This window comes from Oculina patagonica, chromosome 8, assembly GCF_052425735.1.
Source record: "Oculina patagonica isolate OP01 chromosome 8, crgOcupat, whole genome shotgun sequence".
Lineage (NCBI taxonomy): Eukaryota > Metazoa > Cnidaria > Anthozoa > Scleractinia > Oculinidae > Oculina > Oculina patagonica.
This window is the reverse complement of record NC_135765.1, coordinates 4,479,623-4,500,872: the sequence shown is the minus strand read 5'-3', so window position 1 is coordinate 4,500,872 and position 21,250 is coordinate 4,479,623. Positions and strand designations below refer to the sequence as shown.

At 38.3% G+C, this 21,250-nt stretch overlaps 4 protein-coding genes across 4 annotated transcripts in view; 3 read left to right on the top strand and 1 right to left on the bottom strand.

Moving 5' to 3' along the window:
- The window catches only part of LOC144663387 (uncharacterized), a 38,814-nt gene extending 36,007 nt beyond the window's left edge, over positions 1-2,807 (bottom strand). The window contains exons 1-2 of the mRNA XM_078524309.1: positions 2,462-2,807; positions 876-1,083 (exon numbers count right to left, since the gene is read on the bottom strand). Of these exons, the coding sequence (XP_078380435.1) occupies positions 876-1,083; positions 2,462-2,638 (385 nt within the window). The 5' untranslated portion in view covers positions 2,639-2,807. The remainder of the gene's footprint in view (positions 1-875; positions 1,084-2,461) is intronic.
- Positions 2,808-4,095: 1,288 nt separating this feature from the next.
- The window catches only part of LOC144664110 (dynamin-like protein 2), a 125,151-nt gene continuing 107,996 nt past the window's right edge, over positions 4,096-21,250 (top strand). The window contains exon 1 of the mRNA XM_078525239.1: positions 4,096-4,299. Coding sequence (XP_078381365.1) covers positions 4,186-4,299 — 114 coding nt within the window. The 5' untranslated portion in view covers positions 4,096-4,185. The remainder of the gene's footprint in view (positions 4,300-21,250) is intronic.
- LOC144662981 (bacterial dynamin-like protein) lies at positions 4,979-6,890 on the top strand. The gene is made up of 3 exons (XM_078523907.1): positions 4,979-5,012; positions 6,075-6,281; positions 6,601-6,890. Exons 1-3 carry the CDS (start codon positions 4,979-4,981, stop codon positions 6,888-6,890), a joined length of 531 nt encoding a protein of 176 aa, XP_078380033.1.
- LOC144663395 (uncharacterized) lies at positions 8,031-13,992 on the top strand. The gene is made up of 5 exons (XM_078524322.1): positions 8,031-8,174; positions 9,075-9,403; positions 9,919-11,085; positions 11,969-12,236; positions 12,866-13,992. The coding sequence occupies exons 1-5, from the start codon at positions 8,043-8,045 to the stop codon at positions 13,496-13,498; spliced, it is 2,529 nt and encodes an 842-aa protein (XP_078380448.1). The 5' UTR covers positions 8,031-8,042; the 3' UTR covers positions 13,499-13,992.

The following is a 21,250-nucleotide window of genomic DNA, read 5'->3' as shown; positions in this document are numbered from 1 at the left end:
TTTCCAGTGTCTTGAAATTATAAATATAGTACTTATAGTGTAAACATAAATAAACATCTGTTTACTTATAGTGTAAACATAAATAAACATCTGTAAACATCTGTTGTAGCTTTTAGAATTGTATATATATCAAAACCAACAACAAAACAAACACAATAACCGAATAGTTATGACTGTAAGGAAATTTTGGCCTTCTGGAAATAAATGCATGTACTATAAAACGCGTTTATACTTGTAAGTAGCGAAGTATTTTGTGATTAATAAAAACGTTGTGTATGTGGCGACTATGATTTAGTAAGTACATATAGGGAAAAGACAATGTTCTGTCAAACTGCTGTAATTATAATAACATATTGTAGTGTATTGAAAGTAATGTAAATAATATACTGTAAGCATTATCCCGTAAATCTACGTAAGTACTGTTCTGTAAGTTTTGTTGTGTATTATTAATAAAATAAAAAAAGAAAAAAAATGAAAAATGCCCTTGGATAGGGTGCAAAATGTTCACTTAAAGTGTCTGACATTTCCCACCATTGGTTATTGGCTAATGTTATTCCTATTGCGTTACTTAACCGCAAATAAATTCAAGGCGATTAGCTGCATCACCAGTTTTGATTAAGTTATCATCCCACAGCAACCCAGAAGAGCAGGAATTTACTTTTCTTTTCGTCAATAAATTTTCAGAGTAGATAGCCATTACAAAAACACCTGTAGTCCTGTAGTTCTGCTACCATGGAAATGAGCTTCAATGGCTTTGTCGATGCAAATTTTGAAATCCTTGCTCCGTTAGTTGACCTTAGTTGCATTAGCTGGTGCAAGATTATTTCAGTTATCCAGGCTTCTTTCTAATTAAGGCACTGCTTTCTGTCACTTACCTGCTACTAGAAGGAAGTATTCATTCCGTTTAAGTTGTTCTTGGTGAAGTTTTATCTTCTCTTTAACGTTGCCCACGTTCTTTTGAAGCAAAGTCAGAACTTTGTCATCCACTTCATTCAGAAAATTTTCGCCGTGAGTGTAAAGCTTAAGTAAAACTCGTTTTTTCCAAGTATCTTCATCTTTTGCTTCTGATAAAATGGAAAAGGCCTAAAAAATGAAAGAAAACTTGGCTTTAGGAATCAAATCTTCTCGGATGATTAGCCAGTACATGCTAGAAGCCTAACAAGCCTCATGTAAGAACCGAGGGTAAATAAAGTTTATCTGTCTAAATCAACCATGCTTTTGAATTGTACTGTAAAAGGTAGCCTTTTTTCGGTCCTTCGTTTGAGTATATTTTTAAACCTTTAATAAATTTAAGCCTGTTGATCATGATGCCGCTGTTTCTGATAACCAATACTGCATCGCCAAACCCAAAGTGTACTTCTCTTTAGTCGTGTGAGTGGATTTAGTCGTGTGATTAGACTTTGTGAATTCTCCTATTCACAAATAGCCTGTTAATGGTGGGTTAATTTAGGCGAGCAAGCGTTGAATATTCCATGGTGTGCATAAGTGGGGGAAAATGGCCAAGGGACTGAAGAGAGTGAAATTTAGGCCGTCGCAATCGCCCTCCGTGACGTTTTGAGAATCCAAGATGGCGGCTAAAAACACGAATGAATTATTCCAACACACGCCTAGCCAAAAAACACCTGCACTGCAAGCTACAGTCCGTGTCACAACGGCTGGGACACTTATCCCCACCCCTCTTTAATGTTCATCTTAACAACTGAGAAACCACGAAGGAAGGCAGATTTACAAAACATTAGACGCATGCATTTGACTTGGTGTGGTGTCCTAGCTAACGCAGCTGTGACGCAAACTGTGCCTTACCTATATATACATGTTTGTGCTTTTGATCAATTTGCACAACTTTTGCTTAAAAATATCCTTGCCAATTTGATAGTGGTGTTACTTAAAAATAAGCCACTGGGTTACGCCGTTTTCCGAAAGCTGGTACAATATTCAACTTTAAATAATCCCTTCCAACTACTCCATACAGATTCATGAATTCGTGGAAATCCACTGATCTGTTTCCGGGAAACATACACCGCTTAGTTAAATCTTCCAGTGTGGTTGTTCAATTCAGGTGTTATAAGCACAAAACAATATTCCGTTTCAGTACTACAAATCAACATATTTGGTGCAAAGCTGAAAGGTGTAGTATGGAAAAATTGCATTTTTTCCCATTTTAATGAGGCCTGGTATTATTATTATATCGGTAACAAATGATTAGTATGCCCTTGCCACATTTAAAAGCTTCATCATGAAATTCGAAATAATTAACGCGAAGTAAATGGCAAAAGGCGTTACACATTTAAAGTTGTGTAAAAACGCAAATAATTCTTAATACATCATGTACGTTCGATGTTATTGTGTCCGCTGCTAAACGCTTTTGCTGCGTTCTTAAATCATTATTCATGCATTAAGGACATTGCGAAACACAGTTCCTAGGAAACACTTCCTGTTTAGCAGTTTAAAACTGTCTTACCTGACCTGCCGTCCAGCTGGGCTTATTTTGTGACTGGTTTAATTCAGTTTTTACTCGATCTTTCATCTGATCCAATGTTTGTAATCCTTTACACGAAATACCAAGCGCCGCCATTGCTTGAAACATTTCCGAAAGTTCGTCGATTTCCTCGATGTTTTTCGTTTTACCAGAAGCCATTTTACTAGTTTAAACTAACTTGACCTGAGATCATAGCATACGTAGCGGAAACAAAAGTGAATTGCTACATTGCAACTCAGAGAGAAGCTCTTTCAACGAACGTAAATCATGGCCCCTTGAAGCTACAGATCTTGAATTTCAGCGTCGTTCTTGTGTGCAAAGGGCATGACATTAGCTGCATCAGTGATTCTGAGAAAAACGATACGGGGGGTATGTTATTTGTATTTTTGGAGTACTGGACTGGGGTCATTAATGCATCGTCTCTTGTTATTCAACAAATTCCCCAGAATTGCATTGCTCAGCTGCGAGGTGTCGACAGACAGAAATAATTGACAATTGTGTGCTTTTAATAAATACTTCAACGTGCCCTTTGTTCAATACTACTCACAAATGAGAGGAATCCAGCTCGTGTTTTGAAAACCGATTAGTATTTCAAGCATAAACCGGATGTGTTCAGCAACGTCCTGACAGACCTGAAAGAAGAGAGGAAAGAGGGCTACGTAATTTTTCCTTTAATAGTCATCGGGGACACCGTAAATTTCACTTATGATCAATGTGGCTGAGAGATAATGGCTGCGGTCACATCTAGACTGCTAACTATAGTTAGGACGGCGTTAACTATAGTTAGCTATTTCGGTAATGTGACCGCTACTCTGTTCGCCCTAACTATAGTTAGAAAATTACGCCTCGCTGATCCAAAACAATACACACTAACTATAGTTATACCCAAGCAAGGTTCATGGGTTAGTCTTAAGTTTACAAACGAAAAGCCAATCAGAATGCGACAATTCTTTTCGCACGTGCGAGATGAACATAAATATGCAAAACAAAGCGTCAAGGGCAGGAAAACAAGAAAAACAACATGCCAAGAAATTACATATCATCAATGTTAGCAGAAGTAAAGCTTGAATTCTTCGGTTTCTAGCATCCTTACTTCATTTTATGTTCTTCAACGCCGAAATGCCGTGCAAAAATAGAAAAAAAATAGAGGAACAACTGGACACAGATCAAAAATAAGGGCTGTCATGAACTAATTTAAATACCAAATTATTCACAACCTAATCAGAACTAACTATAGTTAACTGCATTGGTGTGACCGCAAAGACGACAGAAAGCACTAACTATAGTTAGGTATGACGTCACGTAACTTGAGACTAACTATAGTTAAACTTTAGTTACGTCGTAGATGTGACCGCAGCCAATAACTGCAATTTACCGATTAATCATATTGCTCTGCGGCTAAACAGGCTAAAAAAATTGACGTCTACGGAGTAATCCATGCAAGAGTTTTTATGTTGCAAAAGTAACATGACCTCAAAATAAACTAACCCCTCTCCACTGTGTTTCTTTGAAAGGCAGAGAGACCCCTCCGTCCCATGTTAACGCCCTACGCTTATAACAATAAGAATAATAATCAGTACACAGACTAAATTGAAGTACATGGTATTCAGGGTAGTTGCAGCAGTTTCTCTCTTCCTGTCACAAGAAGAGGAAATATGCCGACTACGATAGATGATATCGAAGAGATGGACGATCTCTAGGAAATAATGAAATCATTTGGTCTTAGTACAAGAGGAATTAAAGGAGTGGATGGTATGAAAGCCAAATGTCGTGAATATTTAAAAGATCTAGAGGGATCATCCAAACGTAAAGTTGGAGAAGTAAGTATAAATTCGCCAGTGTACATGTATTTTGATTTCTGTTTAGGACAGAATCACTGGGTCGTTTCAATGAGGAAATAAAGATGAATACAAAGCAACATACACGATAGGCATACTTTTATATGCTAATTTTGTTCGAATAAACGTGATTAAACTTGAGAAACATTTGCATAAAGAAACACATTACTTAATCGAGGTCGAATGAAATCAGAGATAAGCAAATTGGCAGCATATTGTGTGAAATATGTGGGCCATGTCTGAAAAAAAAAACATTCAGAAAAATCTATCAAAGTTCTGATCAAGTGAATTTTCTTGTTTATAGCTATAGGTTTCGTTTTTTTAGCTATAAGCATTGGACAGATATTGAATAAAATATATGCTGTCAATGACCTTTGTTATTGTTTCAGTAATACCGTCTGAAACAGAGTGTCGACCCATGGCCAAAATCACGCACGTTACATTTTAAACGAAAAACTAAAATCTGCTTTGCTACACAACTGTATTCCGTGCGTTTTATATATGCGATAGACCGATATTGTATTTTGTAAAGAATTTGAGATGTATTTGAAACTGATTTTAATTCACTAGTTTGTTTTATGAATTCTCGAGAATAGATTCCGTGCGCTGTACATGTGTCACGCGCTTGTAAGGAGCGTCACTACGTCAGTAAAGCTGAACGATGTTGCAAGCCTCGGCCCAAGCTGTAAACAATTGTAAAATACAAATTTTATTCGAAACTCGGGAGACAGGAAGACTGGCTGCCGAAAGCTTATACTTTTGAATTATTTAACCAAGGAACGCCTTATTACTTTTTTTTCTAATAGAACTCGTCAAATATACTGCCCCTTTCGTTTATATTTTGTATAGGTCCTTTCTAACTTTCCAGGAGTATTTTGGTGATTTCTTGTTAACTTGATCTCTTTTCGCGTAATATTTTTTCCTGTATAACTAGTTCGGTCAATCGAACGCAAGGCGATATATAGGCGATATATAGACTCACGTCTAAATTTGCATATCATAACTAGTTTAGGTCAGTACTATAGGTCCACATCACCTGTATTGTTGCTATAGTTTGACCTAAGTATCGAATTAAGTATCATGTTAATGTGTGTAAAAGTTTTACACAAAGGTCTCGTTAACGTTATCTAAACTGTCTTATAATAAACATCATTAAAAAGCTCGAATCAATTTCATCATTGACTTCGTGTACGTGAATCTCATTATTCTGTCCTCGGCTGTTCAAAGGATGGCCAACCATTCACTGATTAACATTATCAAAATCTGAATTAACAGGCCCTGCCTTTTATAAATCAATCTTAATTATTTCATTAATTTTATTTTTTCACTAGACCTTTCAAGTTTTTTCAGAATCTTGCAAGACAGATGCATACAAACGTGGAATGTTGTGTAAACTTTATTATTATATAAACTAGTGTGAATAACCAGGATTTCTCTCGCTGAGAAAAATCATATCTTCACATGTGAAAGATATCATATCTTTCACATGTGAAGATATCGATTTCGAAACATTTTCTGACAAGTTTGCCCTGTTTCAATGCTGAATGAGCCAAAGTAAATCGATATTAAGTCGAAACATCTTCGGATCTTCCTCGGCAATCTTCGGCAATTTTCGGAAAAGTTCGGAAAATGTTCGGAAACATTCGTACGACCTTCGGACAACATTTTGCAAATCTTCGAAAATCTTCGGAAAATGGTCGGCAATCTTCGGATAATCGTCAAAAACATCGTAATTAGTAGGTTTATATAATAAACAGTGTTCAATGAACACTCGAAGATAAATTTCATATCTCCGCGCAACCATGTAATATCCTCTATTGAAGAGACAGCGGAGTTCTTTCAGCAGTTGGACAAAGACTTCATCGTGCAAAACCTTCAGGAAAGCTTGGGAGATTTTAAGACAACTCTAGAAGAAAATCTGAAAAATATAAAACCGAGGGATCAATATGTAGTTCTGGTTGCAGGTGTGTATTTTACTTTTAATCGATGTTACTGCCATATTAGTCTCAAAGCTGTTTTCGAGCTTTTGTTGGTCACGTTCATACGTATATAACACTAACGAATGAAACTTTCCCTATTTAATACTGTTCAGGTAGGTATTGGCATACTGTAAGACGCATGGACTTTCATCTCACTCGATTCTAGAAAACTGAGCTATAGCTTTTTGTATTACCCTTTCTTATTTGATCTAAATATATGTTGCTCCCATAAATTAAATTCCATTTTTTGGTTTACTGCTAACGTCATAACAGTTCACTGAGGCAAATAATTTTTGGCAAACAGGTGAAACCAGTGCTGGTAAAAGCAGCATCATCAACCTAATTCTCGGAGAGGATCTCTTGCCATATTCCATTCTTAGCACAACATCGACGATATGCGAATTGAAATATGGTGAGAAGCCTGCAATTGGGGTACACTTTAAAGATGGAAGCGGAGAGAGTCGTGAACCTTTCTACCAGGAACTTGGTCATTCTTCGGCGAGCTACAAAGAGGAGATAGAAGAATTTGTTCACTTAAAAGATGAACGAGAGAAAGGATCTCCATATGTTATGCTCGGTTCTGTCGATGAATGAATCAGGACACGCCGGCGGCCATGTTGACTATTTTATTCTCCAGGAATTACCAGAGCACGAGTTCATCCGGGAACTCAAGATCAGATGATGTAATCATAACGCGAGTAATGCAACAGTAACGTAACATCCCCCCTCTCCGAATAAAAAAAATCAATACAAAGAACGTCATACAAGAGGATAGAGCTGTTTTGGCCACATCGTTTGTTCAAGGTAACATCAAATTTCGGAGTCACTGTGTGTTGTTGTTTTGATGTATTTTGTTAATACATGTATTGCCAGACATTTGTTAATAAATTTAGATCACTTGTCAGCTAAATTTTAACTGTATGTTATGCAGTTGTGGTTAACAGTTTGCCAGAGGTCCGTTATTGAGCCCCATTCAGAAAATTTTTTTCTGGCTTTGTAGCAAAACAATTCCAAAAACGCATTATGTTTGTCCTGTTCCTAACAGAATACTAAAGTTGGCCTGTGCGTACCAAGTGGGGCATAAGGCTTCTCAGGGAATTTTTTAAGCATTTGGAGTTTTACGGAATGGGTGGCCGGCCGGCGGCCCTATAGACCAAACTCCCAACCTGGAGGTTCAGGAACTGTCTGTCAAGCTCCTCCCCACCAGGCTATACGGCCTCAGCCCGTATGGCTATTGGGAACATAAAAACACGCAATCTTTTAACACCATTGCAAGCTGATATGCGCAGGTATACTTCCCAGCAGAATACTTGTCTGTTTTTTTTTTTTAACTAAGTTAATTATATTTTATCTATTATTCCATCTAGAGCTTATCGTGACCTTGAACATTCAATTATGTGTGTATAGTAAGCAAATCTGAATCAAGGAGACTTAATTTAGACGATATGATCTCCTGATTCAAATGAGGCTACGATTTTGGGTAAACTGAAACGTCATCAGACACCGAGTAGATGCAAGTTTCGTCGGGTAATCTTTCTCATACCCACCTACTTCCTTTTTAGTCCCCCCTTTAACCGGTATCATAGATGCGGTTTTGAAGGCCCACATATCTAAAAAAAATCGATTTAAGATATTTTGCTGTAAGTGTTCATTCTTCTCTCGTATGGGGGTTATGCAAGAAAATACAGCTAAACTTTACCACAATCTTGACGAAAAGGTGTTTCTACATTGTTGTAGGAAGGTGTCATGATTGTTGACAGTCCTGGAGTGGGAGAAAGCGAAGCCATGAATGAATTTGTCCTTAGCTATCTACCACAGGCCTTTTGCTTCATCTATGTGATCAAAAGTTCCAACGCTGGAGGAATTCAGGAAGACAGGGTAAGGAGCCAATTTGTGCACTTGTCTTTAATATGCATTGACATTATACGGAACTAAATTAATCAAGCTAAGCTGTGACTTGTAGCCAGTTATTATGTGTATAAGGTTTATGTCCTCATTCACGTGTTGTCTGTCTGTCTGATAATGTTTTCTTTTCGTTGGTAATTTTTGTCTTGTATATTGTACAATACCCGGCAATATTCATTGCAAGGCACCTTTGCAAAAGAAATTGTGATTTGATTTTGCAATATAAAGCAGAAAAGTATATCGGAGCCTGGAACCCTTGAACAAACTCTCGGGTGCCTCAGGCATGGGGCCCTGCTTTTTGGTGGCTGGAGCGCTGGAGCCCGAAAGCCCTTTGTGTTGTTTGGGACCCTGTGTGATAGACATTATCCGTTAACAACACAATTCAAAATGTAGGGCTAGTACTGAGGAAATATGAATGGCGAGATTTACTTGGCTTTCAAGAAAGAAAATATATTAACTTTTATAAAGTAAAATGATAAATAAACGACTCGAATAGCTTAGTTTCATCAGCTTGTATTAATTTTTTTCATATTAATGGTCCCCTTTCAGTCCCTTACCCCATTTCTACATTCCCTAGAACATAGGAAAACATGTCTTTCGACGAACCTTCACTATATCAAGCAACGATTGTATAATGGCCTTATAATGGCCATTCATTGTTACTACGACTAGGATGTTTCGTCCCGACCGTGCACCGAGCCGTACACCTTACTTTTTTTGAAAACTCCCTGGAACGGTGTTTTGGTCTTTGCAATAACCATTCAATACTGCCCCAGGGAGGCCGCTGTATAGAGGTTCTGCTGTATTGGTTTGGACCCCCAGAGACTTCCAAAGGGTCGTCCTAATTATTTTCATATTTTGTGCCCAAAACAGCTTGGTATGTTACTTAACCATGCTACAACGCTGAAGGAGAAAGCAAACATGGACGTTAAGTTATTCACGTCTTGTGCATTATTCGTTTGCAACATGTGGGATCAAATTCCTGCTGAAAATGTCGAGGAAGTGAAGAGGACACAAATTCAGAAACTCACCAAGAAGTTGGGAGACCTGGATCAAGAGAAGCAGATCATCTACTTGTCGTGCCAAAGAGCGCAGCACGCACAGACGTATGGTGTCATAACTGAAGACTTTGATCAGCTGTTAAGTGGAATAAACAATCTTGTGATTTCTTCCATGCAGACTAGTCTGCAAATTTATTCCAGGTAAGGAGACAAATAGCTAAAAATAGGCTCAATTATTTCTAAATCATACACGACGAAAAGAGGATGATATTTCGCATGACGATATTGTTTAAAGATCCCACAAAAAGTAGAAAATAATTGGCGCCATCCTCAGTCCATAAGAAAACAATACCAGTATGTTTTTATTAAAGTTCAGTGGCTTTTACGGGGAAAATTAACACCTGCTCGAAATATGCTGAATTAGGGGTAAGAGATATAATGTTGAAGGCTTCAGACAGAATGAACATACAATGTAGCTAGGTTGGCAACCGGATGAACATTGAACAATTTCCTTTGTCTGGACAAAAAGCTGTCAGTGTCAATGAAGTGAACTCGTCATCAGACAGCAATGAACGTAAAAAGTCATCAACTAACACCCAATGCAATTAAAAACTGCTAGGCAAATTCATAGAATACACCTCTCTTTTTTAAAGCAGGCCATTTCAACCGCAAACCATTATTAATTAATATATTTATTTATTTTTTAATTTATACAGATGGCTCGAAGATGTCCTGTCTCGTGCCTCCATTCAAGTCAGGACATTGCTGAAATCAACGGACATGTCACGCCAGGACATAGCGAAGAGAATGAAAAGAGTCACGGAAAGAATGGTAGAATTGGAAAGTTCGCAGGATCGCATTTTTGTCGAACTTAGTGAATATCAGTTGAAGGTGATAAAAGAGATTATTGGAAATCTTGTAATCTATTTCAAAGCTGAAGAAACCTCTAACAGATTCTGCAACTGGTCTTCGTGCAAAGTGCCTGATCCTAGAGCGACATGGGAGGAAACTAAAAGTGAAGTATTAAAGTGCATTTCCGAAAGAGCCCAGCAGTACGTGCAGGAATGGGAAGATGAAGAGCACCATTTTGCAAAGGCCCAGGTTGCGCTGATTAAATATTTTACTGAAAAGTACGACATCATGGAAGAGGAAATCCGTAAGGTCGAAGAAGATGCTATTTTTGGAGAAGTAGATCACGAAAGTCCTTCTCGTGAGCCTCCCAAACCAGCAATGTCTCGTAAAAACCTGCCCAAAAAGTCCATAGATGTCACTACTCCAGTATTGTTCCGTCAAGGTTTGGCCTCGGTGGTAGTTGGTGCACCATTTCTTGGTTCTCTTACGCAGAAAGTCAAACAGAAGTTTCAATACAAAAAGAAGCTTGAGAGGTACAAGAAAGGCCCATTCTCCTATATGGAAAAGAGATCTAAGAAATGCCTTAAAATCATTGCCAGTGAGGATAGGCTGCTTCCGTTTATAAGCGGACAGTTAGAAGATGCCGTCAAGTTCCTGATTCAGATCAAAGCTAAGATACCACGACTGAGAGAAGGAGATAAGAAGTTGTATCATCAGCTGCTCACCGAGTCTAGAAGCAAGTTCGAGATTCAAAGGATTTACGAACCAGTGAGCACGCGCTTGGAGGAGTTAAAACGAGACATCACAGTGTTCAACGTCAAAGAAATAAGGAAATCAGATTTCTCAGGCGGGGAGTTAAAATGGATCGAGGAAGAGAAATCAGTCATTGGAAGAGGAACCTTCTCGACCGTGTATTGCGGTGTTCTTTCTCGAAAAGGAGAACCAGAAATTAAGGTGGCACTAAAGGTGTACAGCAATCCTCTTAAACGAAACAACGTGTGGCATTTTATTGACAAGGAAATAGCTCTAAGGTTTGTTTTTTATATGTTAATTTTCCCGATCAGTCTTTTTTGAAAAACTATTTTTCTATTGTGGTAGACCAAAATATTTCGCACAGAATGTTTTTTCACACAGAATGCTAATAGACGACCTGTAACTAGAGGCTTTTCCATTGAATAATGTACAAAACATGGAACCTGGGTTAGCGCACTCCCTTTTTGACAGGCTCTATGGACCACTGAACCCTCACTGTTGGACCATGACCATTTCATGAATGAGGCCATTCCCGCCCTCCCCTAATTTGCGTAGCCGAAAAAAGTATTACTTATTTATAATTAAATACCCAATTATGTTTATTATTCATAACCTGAGGCAAACCAACCCAAATAAAAATGAAGGATTTCAAAGTCACATGCATAATAAATAGTCAGAACCAATGCAAAAAATAAAACATTAAAATCACGTGGCTGGTTATGCAACTAGCTTCCATATGACCAATGCAACCAACCTATATTCCCTTAGGTAACTTTCCCTTCTTAACAAAAGTGCATTGCATTTTATATGCAAAAGAGTGAATTAAATATGCAAAAAACGGGAGCTAGTGGTCCATGTACACTAGCCTGTGAACAGGCTATCCGGTCCCTTCTCGGCTCGCTTCGCTCGCCGATCAAATCGGGAGCCTGCTCGCGGGCTAATGTACACGGGTAAGGTTTGTACCTTTTCATTTCTAGGGCATACACTCTCCTCTGTTGTGGCCAATGGACGTAACTTACCTAATCAAATAGTCTGAATTTTTTAAACGTAGTAGGTCGCTTTAAAATAGTATAAATTACTACTTGCTGAACAAGATATTATTACTCCTAAGATTATTTGAAGGTTCGATGTTTTTTTATCTCATTTATTAATATTTTTCAGAGAATTACGTCATCCAAACATTGTAAAGTTCTTTGGAACAAAACTTCAAAAATCACAGTGTGGAACTAAAGTGATGGTCATCTTAGAGCTCTGTGAGTGCTCCCTTAAAACACGTATCATGTCCCATCCAGAGAATGCTCCAGCCCGCTCAGAAGACGTAACAGTGAGAAAGAATGTTCTGCTCTGGGTTCTGCAAATTCTAGATGCGTTACGCTATGTTCATGAACATGAATTTGTTCACCGGGACCTGAAATTGGACAATTTATTGGTGAGTAAAAAGTTTTTGATTTATGTTATTCTTAGATCGGGAAGTAAACCCTTATGTTTTCATGTTTCTAAAAAGTAAAAATAGACCAGAAAGGTCAAAGAGCGCATACTCAGAGTTGTTTAAGTTTCCCACTTATGATGATAACGAGGATGACTGTGGTTGTGGTACCTGTGGTGGTGGTGATGACGTATTCTGTTTATCCCAATCACGGGAGTACAGAACTTGTGCCACGTACCATAAACCCGTTAATGATTTATCTTGCCGAGTCTTCTGTTCCTCAGCGGTCAAAAGGTCCGAAAACGTCAGCACTCCTACAGTACCTGAGAGATTTTTCCTTAACCAGAGTCCCATACAGAAAGATTCGTGACCAACTGAATACAGTTTCTTTTTTATTAAGTGGGTCTCAAGCTTAAATTTTACTTTATTACCTTTTTATTCCTCTATATTGCCTTTTTTAAGCTTTAATTCTGTCTTGGTTTTTCGAAATTTTTACGATAAAATCCTTTTATGAGAATTTCTTACGCTAGCAATGATAGTATCAACTGCGACGGGTGAATTTATAGTCATACTAAGTGCCACTTTGCATACGAAAACCATACAAACTTCTATGTTGCTTTGTTTTTGTTAAGTTGACAGTTGACAACAAAGTGAAACTAACCGATATTGGCGTGGCCAAACACGAAAGAGACATATCCGGTACAATGTGCGGCACCCTGCTTTACCTGGCTCCCGAAGTAATGGATGGTCGAATTTACAACAGCAAGGCTGACATGTACAGTTTTGGCATGATACTTTGGGAGATGTGGTATGCCAAGACAGCATTCCAAAACGAACTGACTAGTCGATCTCATTTCAAGCTTCTGAATGATATAAGAGAGGGACTTCGCCCAAGCCACATTAGAGGCACACGCCAACCTTGGGGGATGTGGCAACTTGTCATGCAGACGTGTTGGGACAAAGAGCCACAACATCGGCTTACTGCTAAGCAGACCAGGACCGAGCTCGAAAAGCTTCAAAACAAAATGGAAAAGCAGAGTGCGTCTCCTTCCGAAACAGCACTACACAGTTCCCCTGTAGATGAATTACTTGCTGCTGGACCAAATTCTTCTCCTTCAAAGCCACAGACAGCTCCAAAACCACGACTAGCCCCAAAGCCACAAGTAGCCCCAAAACCACGGCCAGCACCAAAACCGAATACGCCAAAACCAGCATCTGTGTCATTTTCTGCCAAGAATGAAGATGCTAATGTGCGTTTTGAATAGCGGGCAAAAACAATGTAAGCACTATTAACGGGACAATGTGCTCTTGTAGCCTATCGTGGAGGGTTCGTTAGACAATGACATTATTTACCTTAATGGCAAAGAGAAAACTTTGCAAAAGCTGGAGCTAATAGCACTTTGATTTTTATTGAATATTTCGTGGATAAACGTAACATTTGCGTTGAAAGAATTATTCAGAAATTTAACTTTGAAACAGCCACCGCTCAGTAGAAATGGATGGTTTAAGCCATGTTATTTTATATTCCTTTTTTTTTACAATATAGTTTATAGCTACACTCTTTGCTTTGATTTAAATTGTTAAAAACAAATCAATTCATTTCGAACTAAACGTTGATTACAAAAGAAACATTTTATTGAGCTTGATTTACAAATTAAAAAAAAAATAAAATTAACTGTTGATATTAGTTCTTCAAGGTATCGTAGTTTTGGTATGGCTGTAAAAACGATTTCAAAATTTATAGAAACTGAAACCCCCGCGGTGGACGAATATCAATAAAAACTAAGTAGTTCAAACTCGTTATCAGAATTTATAGAAACGAGAGCCCCACAGTGGCAGATGTATTAAACACAGATTGAATGTCAATTAAAACTGTATAGTCCAAGGTTCAGTGTATTTAATACTTTCCTGCAGTTACACATGACATAAAAGAAAAGCGCGCGCTCCGAGGGATCTTTATTTATCGATCGATTTGGAATAGCTCACTTTGAAGATGAGTAATGACCTAGACAGGGGCAGATCCGGGATTTTTCTTAGGAGGGAATGCACCATTAACCACGCCGTTTTTTATTTCGGTGGGGAGGGGGGGGGGGGGGGGGGCTGGGGTGGGGGTGGTGCGCACCCCCTACACCCTCCCCTAGATCCACCCCAGTAGATTGCGATCTAGATTAGCCGGGCGAATTATTGGAACTATTTTGAAAAAAACATAGGGTGGGACGAAGCTCTGAGTAAACAAGGGAACCATGAAACCCGTTAATTATTCCTTTAGCTATGAGTCTCTTGTACCTCAGTGGTCAAAAGGTCCGAGATAGGTCAGCACTTCTTAATTAGCTGAGGGGTTTTTTCTTAACCAGTTTTCATGGATGCCGTAAGATTCGTGACCAACTGAATACAAATTACGAATAGCTCACTTTTAAGAAGAGTAATAATAATAATAATAATAATATTTAAGATTTCTATGGCGCAAATTAACATGTAAATATGACCAAATGCGCCTTACAAATATATATAGAAAAAAAAAATAAAAAATAAAAATACTAAGAATATAAGAGTTATAAAAACTAGCTATTTACAATAATGTACATATGACTAAAAAGAGATTAAAAAGCCCACAAATATAATTAATAGATATTAAAAAGACCAGGATTTTTCTTAGGAGGGGGTGCACCATTAAGCCACATCGTTTTTTCCTTCATTTTGGCAGGGGTGGGGGTGGTGCGCACCCGCTACACCCTCCCTCTATATCCACCCCAGTTGATCGCGATCTAGTGTAGCCGCGCGAATTATTGAAACTATTTTTAAAAAAAATAGGGTGGGACGAAGCTCTGAGTAAACAAGAAAACGCGATGGTATTTTTAACATTAATTACTAAGTCGAAACAACGAACCTGTAAGAGAACTGAAGAAAAACTCAGCAACAACAGAACATGCGAAAGTTAAGCACTGTAAAGCACGTACGGCTGCAGATATTGACTTCTGGTTTTGACTTATAAATAGTTACAGTCAAACCAGATGTTGTTTTTCGTACAACTCTGTAATGTTTTGTCACAATGTTCTTATGCTGATTGGCAGTTTTATCCAGGTATTTGCAAACTCAATTCAAATTTGCTCAAGCAAGCAACCAACTAAGCTCTATTCATCGAGTTTTGAAAAGGCTCTCGGCGGGAGTGATCAATCGAACACATGCGTACTGATGCCGGCAAAAAATGGAGTTAAATCTATCATTTCCATAAAATATAAAGTCAACTCTCTCGAAGACGGACACCGTCGGGACCGGCCCCAACTGTCCGTCTTAGAGAGGTGTCCGACTTCTAGAGAGTCGAGGTAACGTTACAGCAGTAATTCCGAGGGGTACGCACAAGGCTATACGTCTGTTTTAAGTCTGTTTAAAGTCGCTTACCAATAATAGAGACATAGCTTTAGGTTTTCGGCTATAAAAGTCAAACCACAAACCTCTAGAAATCACGTGACTAGGCTCCGAGGTCGCGTTTGAGGTTTACAACCAAAGTTTTCGACGGCAAGAGAATGTTTTCACGTTTGTGATTTCCCTCAAGGTTTCTTCACTTTTATTTTTAGTTATCTCACGAATTGACGCTATTTGTCTAGATACAAAGGAACAAATTTAAGTTGAAAGAAGAGTGTAGGTTGAGCATTTTGTCCTCTTTCGAAAAACAAGCACTTGTATATGTAGCAGATCCAATAATTATGGCGGCGGCAAGCTCGCAAATAAATTCTCGGAATCTCATCGTATAATTCTCAGAAAACATCCAGTAGGACGGAATGATGTTTTGAAGGCGAACCTGCTGAATTTCAATAGGAATGTGAGCATCAAGATAAGCCACTTCATTCACAGTTACCGTGACAAAACAGCAGTTTTTGAGAGAATATGTATTTACCGTGGAAGGAACAATAAATTTTGGTTTTTGCCGGAAATCTTGACGAGCAGTTTGTGCGCTTTTCTTCTCTCGTGTCCGCTGATGGTTTCAAAGTGTCCGTTGTCCGTCTTAGAGAGGTGTCCGCGCGTCTTATAGGGAGTTTATGTCTGCAGTAAAATGACTGAAAAACTGCAGAGAGCAACACCAGGTGTCTGTCTTATGGAAGTGTCCTTCTTATAGAGGTGTCCGTTAGGAGAGTTGACTGTAGACAAATTATAAAAAAACTGTTATAAATTATGACAGTGATAGGCTAAACACGACTCCCGCTGGCCGCTAAATGAGCCTTGAGTCTGTTTAACGGAGAAATTCACGCTTTCCATCGCCGTTTCCGCCATTAATAATCTAAAATAATAATCTCGACTCATATTTGTGTTAAGATCCTTTATAGCCTTTAAAAGAATGCTATAGTCTATAATTTAATTTTTTAGTCTATAAAATGTATCAGATCAGTGGATTTCTTGAACCGTGACCTTGTTTATCTTAAGCGTGCGGTTAGCTTGCAGGATAACGTTTCTTATCACGGATACGAAGGCCTAAGATCTAAGTCTTTTCAAGGCTACTGCAATCACTTAAGCTTAAAAGGATCTTGATCCTTCACAGTGGTTTGATGGTCTGTTAGGTTTTTGTTTGTCTGTCCGACTTCCATCTGTCTGTTTGTTTACATGTTTCATGTTCGTTCATTGCATGTCTGCCTGTGTGTCTTTTTTTGTTGGTCTGTCTGTCACTCAGGTCACTTTGTCGGCCTGTTAATGGTTTCCTCTCTCTGACATGTACACTAATTGAATAAACAAGATAAAAACTACATTGCAGTTTACAGTATATTTCATAAAATGTTCTCAAACTCATTGATAATACATCAAGTTAAATCAAAGAAAATCATAACCGTGAAGGAGGTTTGGATACCCAGTCTTAATTGGCATGGATTTTAACGATTTTGTTTCTCCGTTTTTTTCCGTGGTGATTGTTTCGATTGAGAAGATATATCAAAAACTCGAGAGAGTGGTTCATCAGCTATCCAAACACCTCGAATTTCGTCAGAAATACTCCGCTACGCGTCGTATTTTCAACTCTCTTCTCAGTATTTGGATATCCCGATGAAACACTGTCTCTCGTGTTTGATATAATTATTACATCGCAAATTTGTTTAGTATTTTTATTGCTATTAATTATCGAGATTGTCATTGCATGGCACCGCAGAATTGTGATAACCAGTATTGTTTATATTAATAATTACACATAAGTGAATACTTTAAAATGCTAGGCTAGTATTACGGAAATAAAAAAGGCAAGCTTACATTTAGACAGTCTTATACCTATACCTATACCTATACCTATACCTATACCTATACCTATACCTGTACCTATACTCATAACTATACTTATCCTTATCCTTATACTTTTATTTTATTTATTTTTTATTTATTTGTTTATTTATACGGGAACATCTGACTTAGCTTACAAGCTAGTTTAAACAGAGTACTGTGTAAATACTAAAATAGATAAATACTAATACTTATACTTATACTTTTTGTCTTATACTTATACTTAAACTTCTGCCTTTTTTCAACAAAAGGTGCCCAGCAGGCTGAAAGAAAGGCCTGAAATTCACTAACAGCCACCCTAGCTCCCCTTGAGGGCCCCTGGCTAGACCAGGGGGCTAGGTGGAGTGCCTAATCACCCCCCATGATAGCGAAGCTGCCTCAGGGCTGCAGCCAGCTACCAAAAAAGCTCAAAAACATAACAATCATGAGTAAAATACCACGACATTGCTCTGACTGGCAAAGTCAGGTGAAAATGACCCGAAACTTGACTATGCCCCCCCCCCCCCTAGCAAGCTAGCAATTCAATGCCTCGGACTCTGGGATCCCTAGGGCTGTTAGCTCTATGACTCAGCTACCAGGCACAACCTTCCATGACCGCGCCCCCCTCCCCCCCAATTTTCGCGCGCGGGACTGGCTTGAAGGCCGACGGTAGTCGGCCTTCACGCATCTCGACCTTACATCCTATTGTTCTCTCTCTGCAATATATCGACGATTACATCCATGGACCAAAACATCAGTGCGGAAGCGACTGAAATCGTCGATGTAATGCAAAGAGAGAAAAATAGGGTTTTAGGAGGGTCAATGATTATAATAGATAATTATAATGCTGTGAGCCTCATTAATTATCTATAAAGTATCTGAGTTACGTATACTTATGACTTGTACTTAAATCAAAAGCCATCTGACAATGTCGATACAAACTAAAGATGGCAAGGCCGAGAAATGATATTGTAAAAGTCAAGTTTTGGTTTATTACAAGAAAACTAATATTAATACAATATTTCGGCTCTACTGCAGAGTCATAGTTATGTAATAATAATTTTACAAGAGAGCAGCTTGAATATCTAAGGCGTGTTAACATTACCTATTTTTTAAAAACTAGCAGTGGTATATTGCAATTCCTGCGTTTCGACTGTTGCAATGGTATATGAGCTCATATACCATTGACCACAAATTTGGTAGCCGATACGCGTCAACGAAAATAGCTGGGGAGCTAAACTATTGCAATTAGTAAATAATAAAGATGTAAATTTTAAGCTCGGTGATGAGTAGTGAAGAAATTGTTCAATATGACACGAGCGTGGGACAAAGAAAAAATCTGAGTCCCTGACGGGAATCGAACCCATGGCCTCCCAGATACCGGTTGGGCGCTCTAACCATCTGAGCTACGAGAGACTCGTTGTGAGCTGGGCCATTTACTAGGTTGATATGTGACACGCGTCCTGCATACTGCCAGGATCAGCAATGTCGAAATCATCCAATGTGTAGTAAATAATAAAGATGGTTCATTACTCATCACCGAGCTTAAAATTTACCATCTTTATCTATCTATCTATCTATCTATCTATCTATCTATCTATCTATCTATCTATCTATCTATCTATCTATCTATCTATCTATCTATCTATCTATCTATCTATCTATCTATCTATCTATCTATCTATCTATCTATCTATCGATCGATCTATCTATCTATCTAATACGGGCGCCGAAACGTCAGGGCGGTTAGAAACGGCAATGGTACGCCAAATAAGAAGTCCATAATCATCGTTGGAGACTCAATGACCCACCATATACAAGGAAGGAAGCTTTCAAAAACGAAACACGTCTCTTCTAAATCCTTCAGCGGCTGTACTGTAGATGACATGTCCGACTTTGTGAAACCCTTTATACGTCGGAAACCGGACGAGATCATTTTACATATCGGAACCAACAATCTGTCTACTGATGAGCCGAAAAAACTAAGCGAGAAAATCGTGGATCTTGCAAGATCTATTGAACATGAATCTCCCTCTACGAAACTGACAATATCGGGCCTCATTACCAGAAAAGATGAACTGAATCAAAAAGTGAAAGGTGTAAACAAATCCCTCCGGTCTTTCTGTCGTTCAAATGGATGGACTTTCATCTCAAATGAAAACATTGATGCCAGCTGCATCAACAAAGGGGGCCTGCATCTAAATCGTCAAGGTGTATATAAGCTGGCAGGTAATTATAGAGAACATATAAATCGAAATTGAATTCAACTAGATAGAGAGATTGAAATTCCGGGTTCTGTTTCTCCAAATTCAGCCACATCTGTCCAGTCTTCATTTAGGGAGCTAAATAAACTAAGGGGTTTTTTAATTGGTTCCCTCAACATCGCTAGCCTTTACAAGCATATTGACGAATTAAGTGTATTTATGGAAAAACAAACATTTGATATTCTGTCCTTAAATGAGACCAGACTTGATGACTCAATCTTAGATCCTTTAATTCACCTCTCGGGTTATAATCTGGTCAGACGTGACAGAAACCGAAGTGGCGGTGGTGTATGTGCCTACGTGCGAAGTTCCATAAATTATACACGGCGCTTGGATTTAGAAAATGAATCTTTAGAAATATTAGCGCTAGAAATCAAGAAACCAAATACCAAGCCATTCCTGGTAATATGTTGGTATCGGCCACCTCATTTGCCTGTGGAGTATTTTGATACCTTTGAGTCTCTTTTAAAAAAGGCTGATAAGGATTACTCGGATATTTACATAACTGGTGATTTAAATTGTAATCTTCTACAAGACTCCAGGGACTCGCACACAATGCGCCTAATCAATATTATGGAAGCGTACCAATTGACACAAGTGATAGCTGAACCCACTAGAGTAACAAATCGCACGTCTACTCTAATTGATCTTTTTATTACGAATAATACTGAGAGTATTGTGCAAGCTGGTGTGTATCCTATCGCCATAACTGATCATAATCTTATTTTTGCAGTTCGAAAAATCGGTATTCCAAGGCGTAGTTCTAGATACTCGAGAATAGAAGTTTTAAGAAATTTAACGGTAACGCATTTCTAACGGACCTAAAGAATTCTCAATGGCCACAAACTGATTTTAATACAGTTCCAATAAACGATGCGTGGGAAAATTGGAAAAGCACCTTTATTGGTATCCTCAATAAACACGCTCCAAAAAGAGTTATCAAAGTACGAAATAAGCCAGCCCCTTGGTTAAATTCGGAAATCAAGAAGGATATGTTTACCAGGGACTCTTTAAAAAGAAAAGCCATGATATCTGGCTTACAAAATGATAGGTCCACCTACAAGCTGGCGAAAAACGCAGTAAACTATTCCATAAAGTGCGCAAAATCGAAATACTATCGCCAGAAATTAAACGAAAACGAAGACGACCCAAAGACCACATGGAAGGTGTTAAATGATTTAATGGGTAAAAAATCAGCTGTAACTGAGGTTATTGAAATTTCAACAACGACCAATATAACCTTAAACAATGCCAAGGACATCGCAAATCATTTTAATTGCCATTTTACCCAAATTGGTCCAAATCTTGCAACAAATCTTCCTTCGGCACCTACAAATGCAAAATACTACTTAAAACGAGAACCGTCCTCGTTTGTATTCTCTGAGATCAAACCTTCAAGAGTTTTTAAGCTGCTAACACAATTAAATGTCGCCAAAGCAACCGGTTTGGATCAAATTAGTAACAAAGTCCTTAAGCTGGCTGCTCCAGTCATTTATAGACATTTAACTGATTTATTTA

Coding starts and splice junctions, on each gene's coding strand:
- LOC144662981 (XM_078523907.1), top strand. CDS start 4,979: ATGTTGCAAGCCTCGGCCCAAGCTGTAAACAATT. Junction 5,013..6,074: donor GGCCCAAGCTGTAAACAATT/GTAAAATACAAA, acceptor TATAATAAACAG/TGTTCAATGAACACTCGAAG. Junction 6,282..6,600: donor ATATGTAGTTCTGGTTGCAG/GTGTGTATTTTA, acceptor TTTGGCAAACAG/GTGAAACCAGTGCTGGTAAA.
- LOC144663395 (XM_078524322.1), top strand. CDS start 8,043: ATGATTGTTGACAGTCCTGGAGTGGGAGAAAGCGAAGCCATGAATGAA. Junction 11,086..11,968: donor GACAAGGAAATAGCTCTAAG/GTTTGTTTTTTA, acceptor AATATTTTTCAG/AGAATTACGTCATCCAAACA. Junction 12,237..12,865: donor TGAAATTGGACAATTTATTG/GTGAGTAAAAAG, acceptor GTTTTTGTTAAG/TTGACAGTTGACAACAAAGT.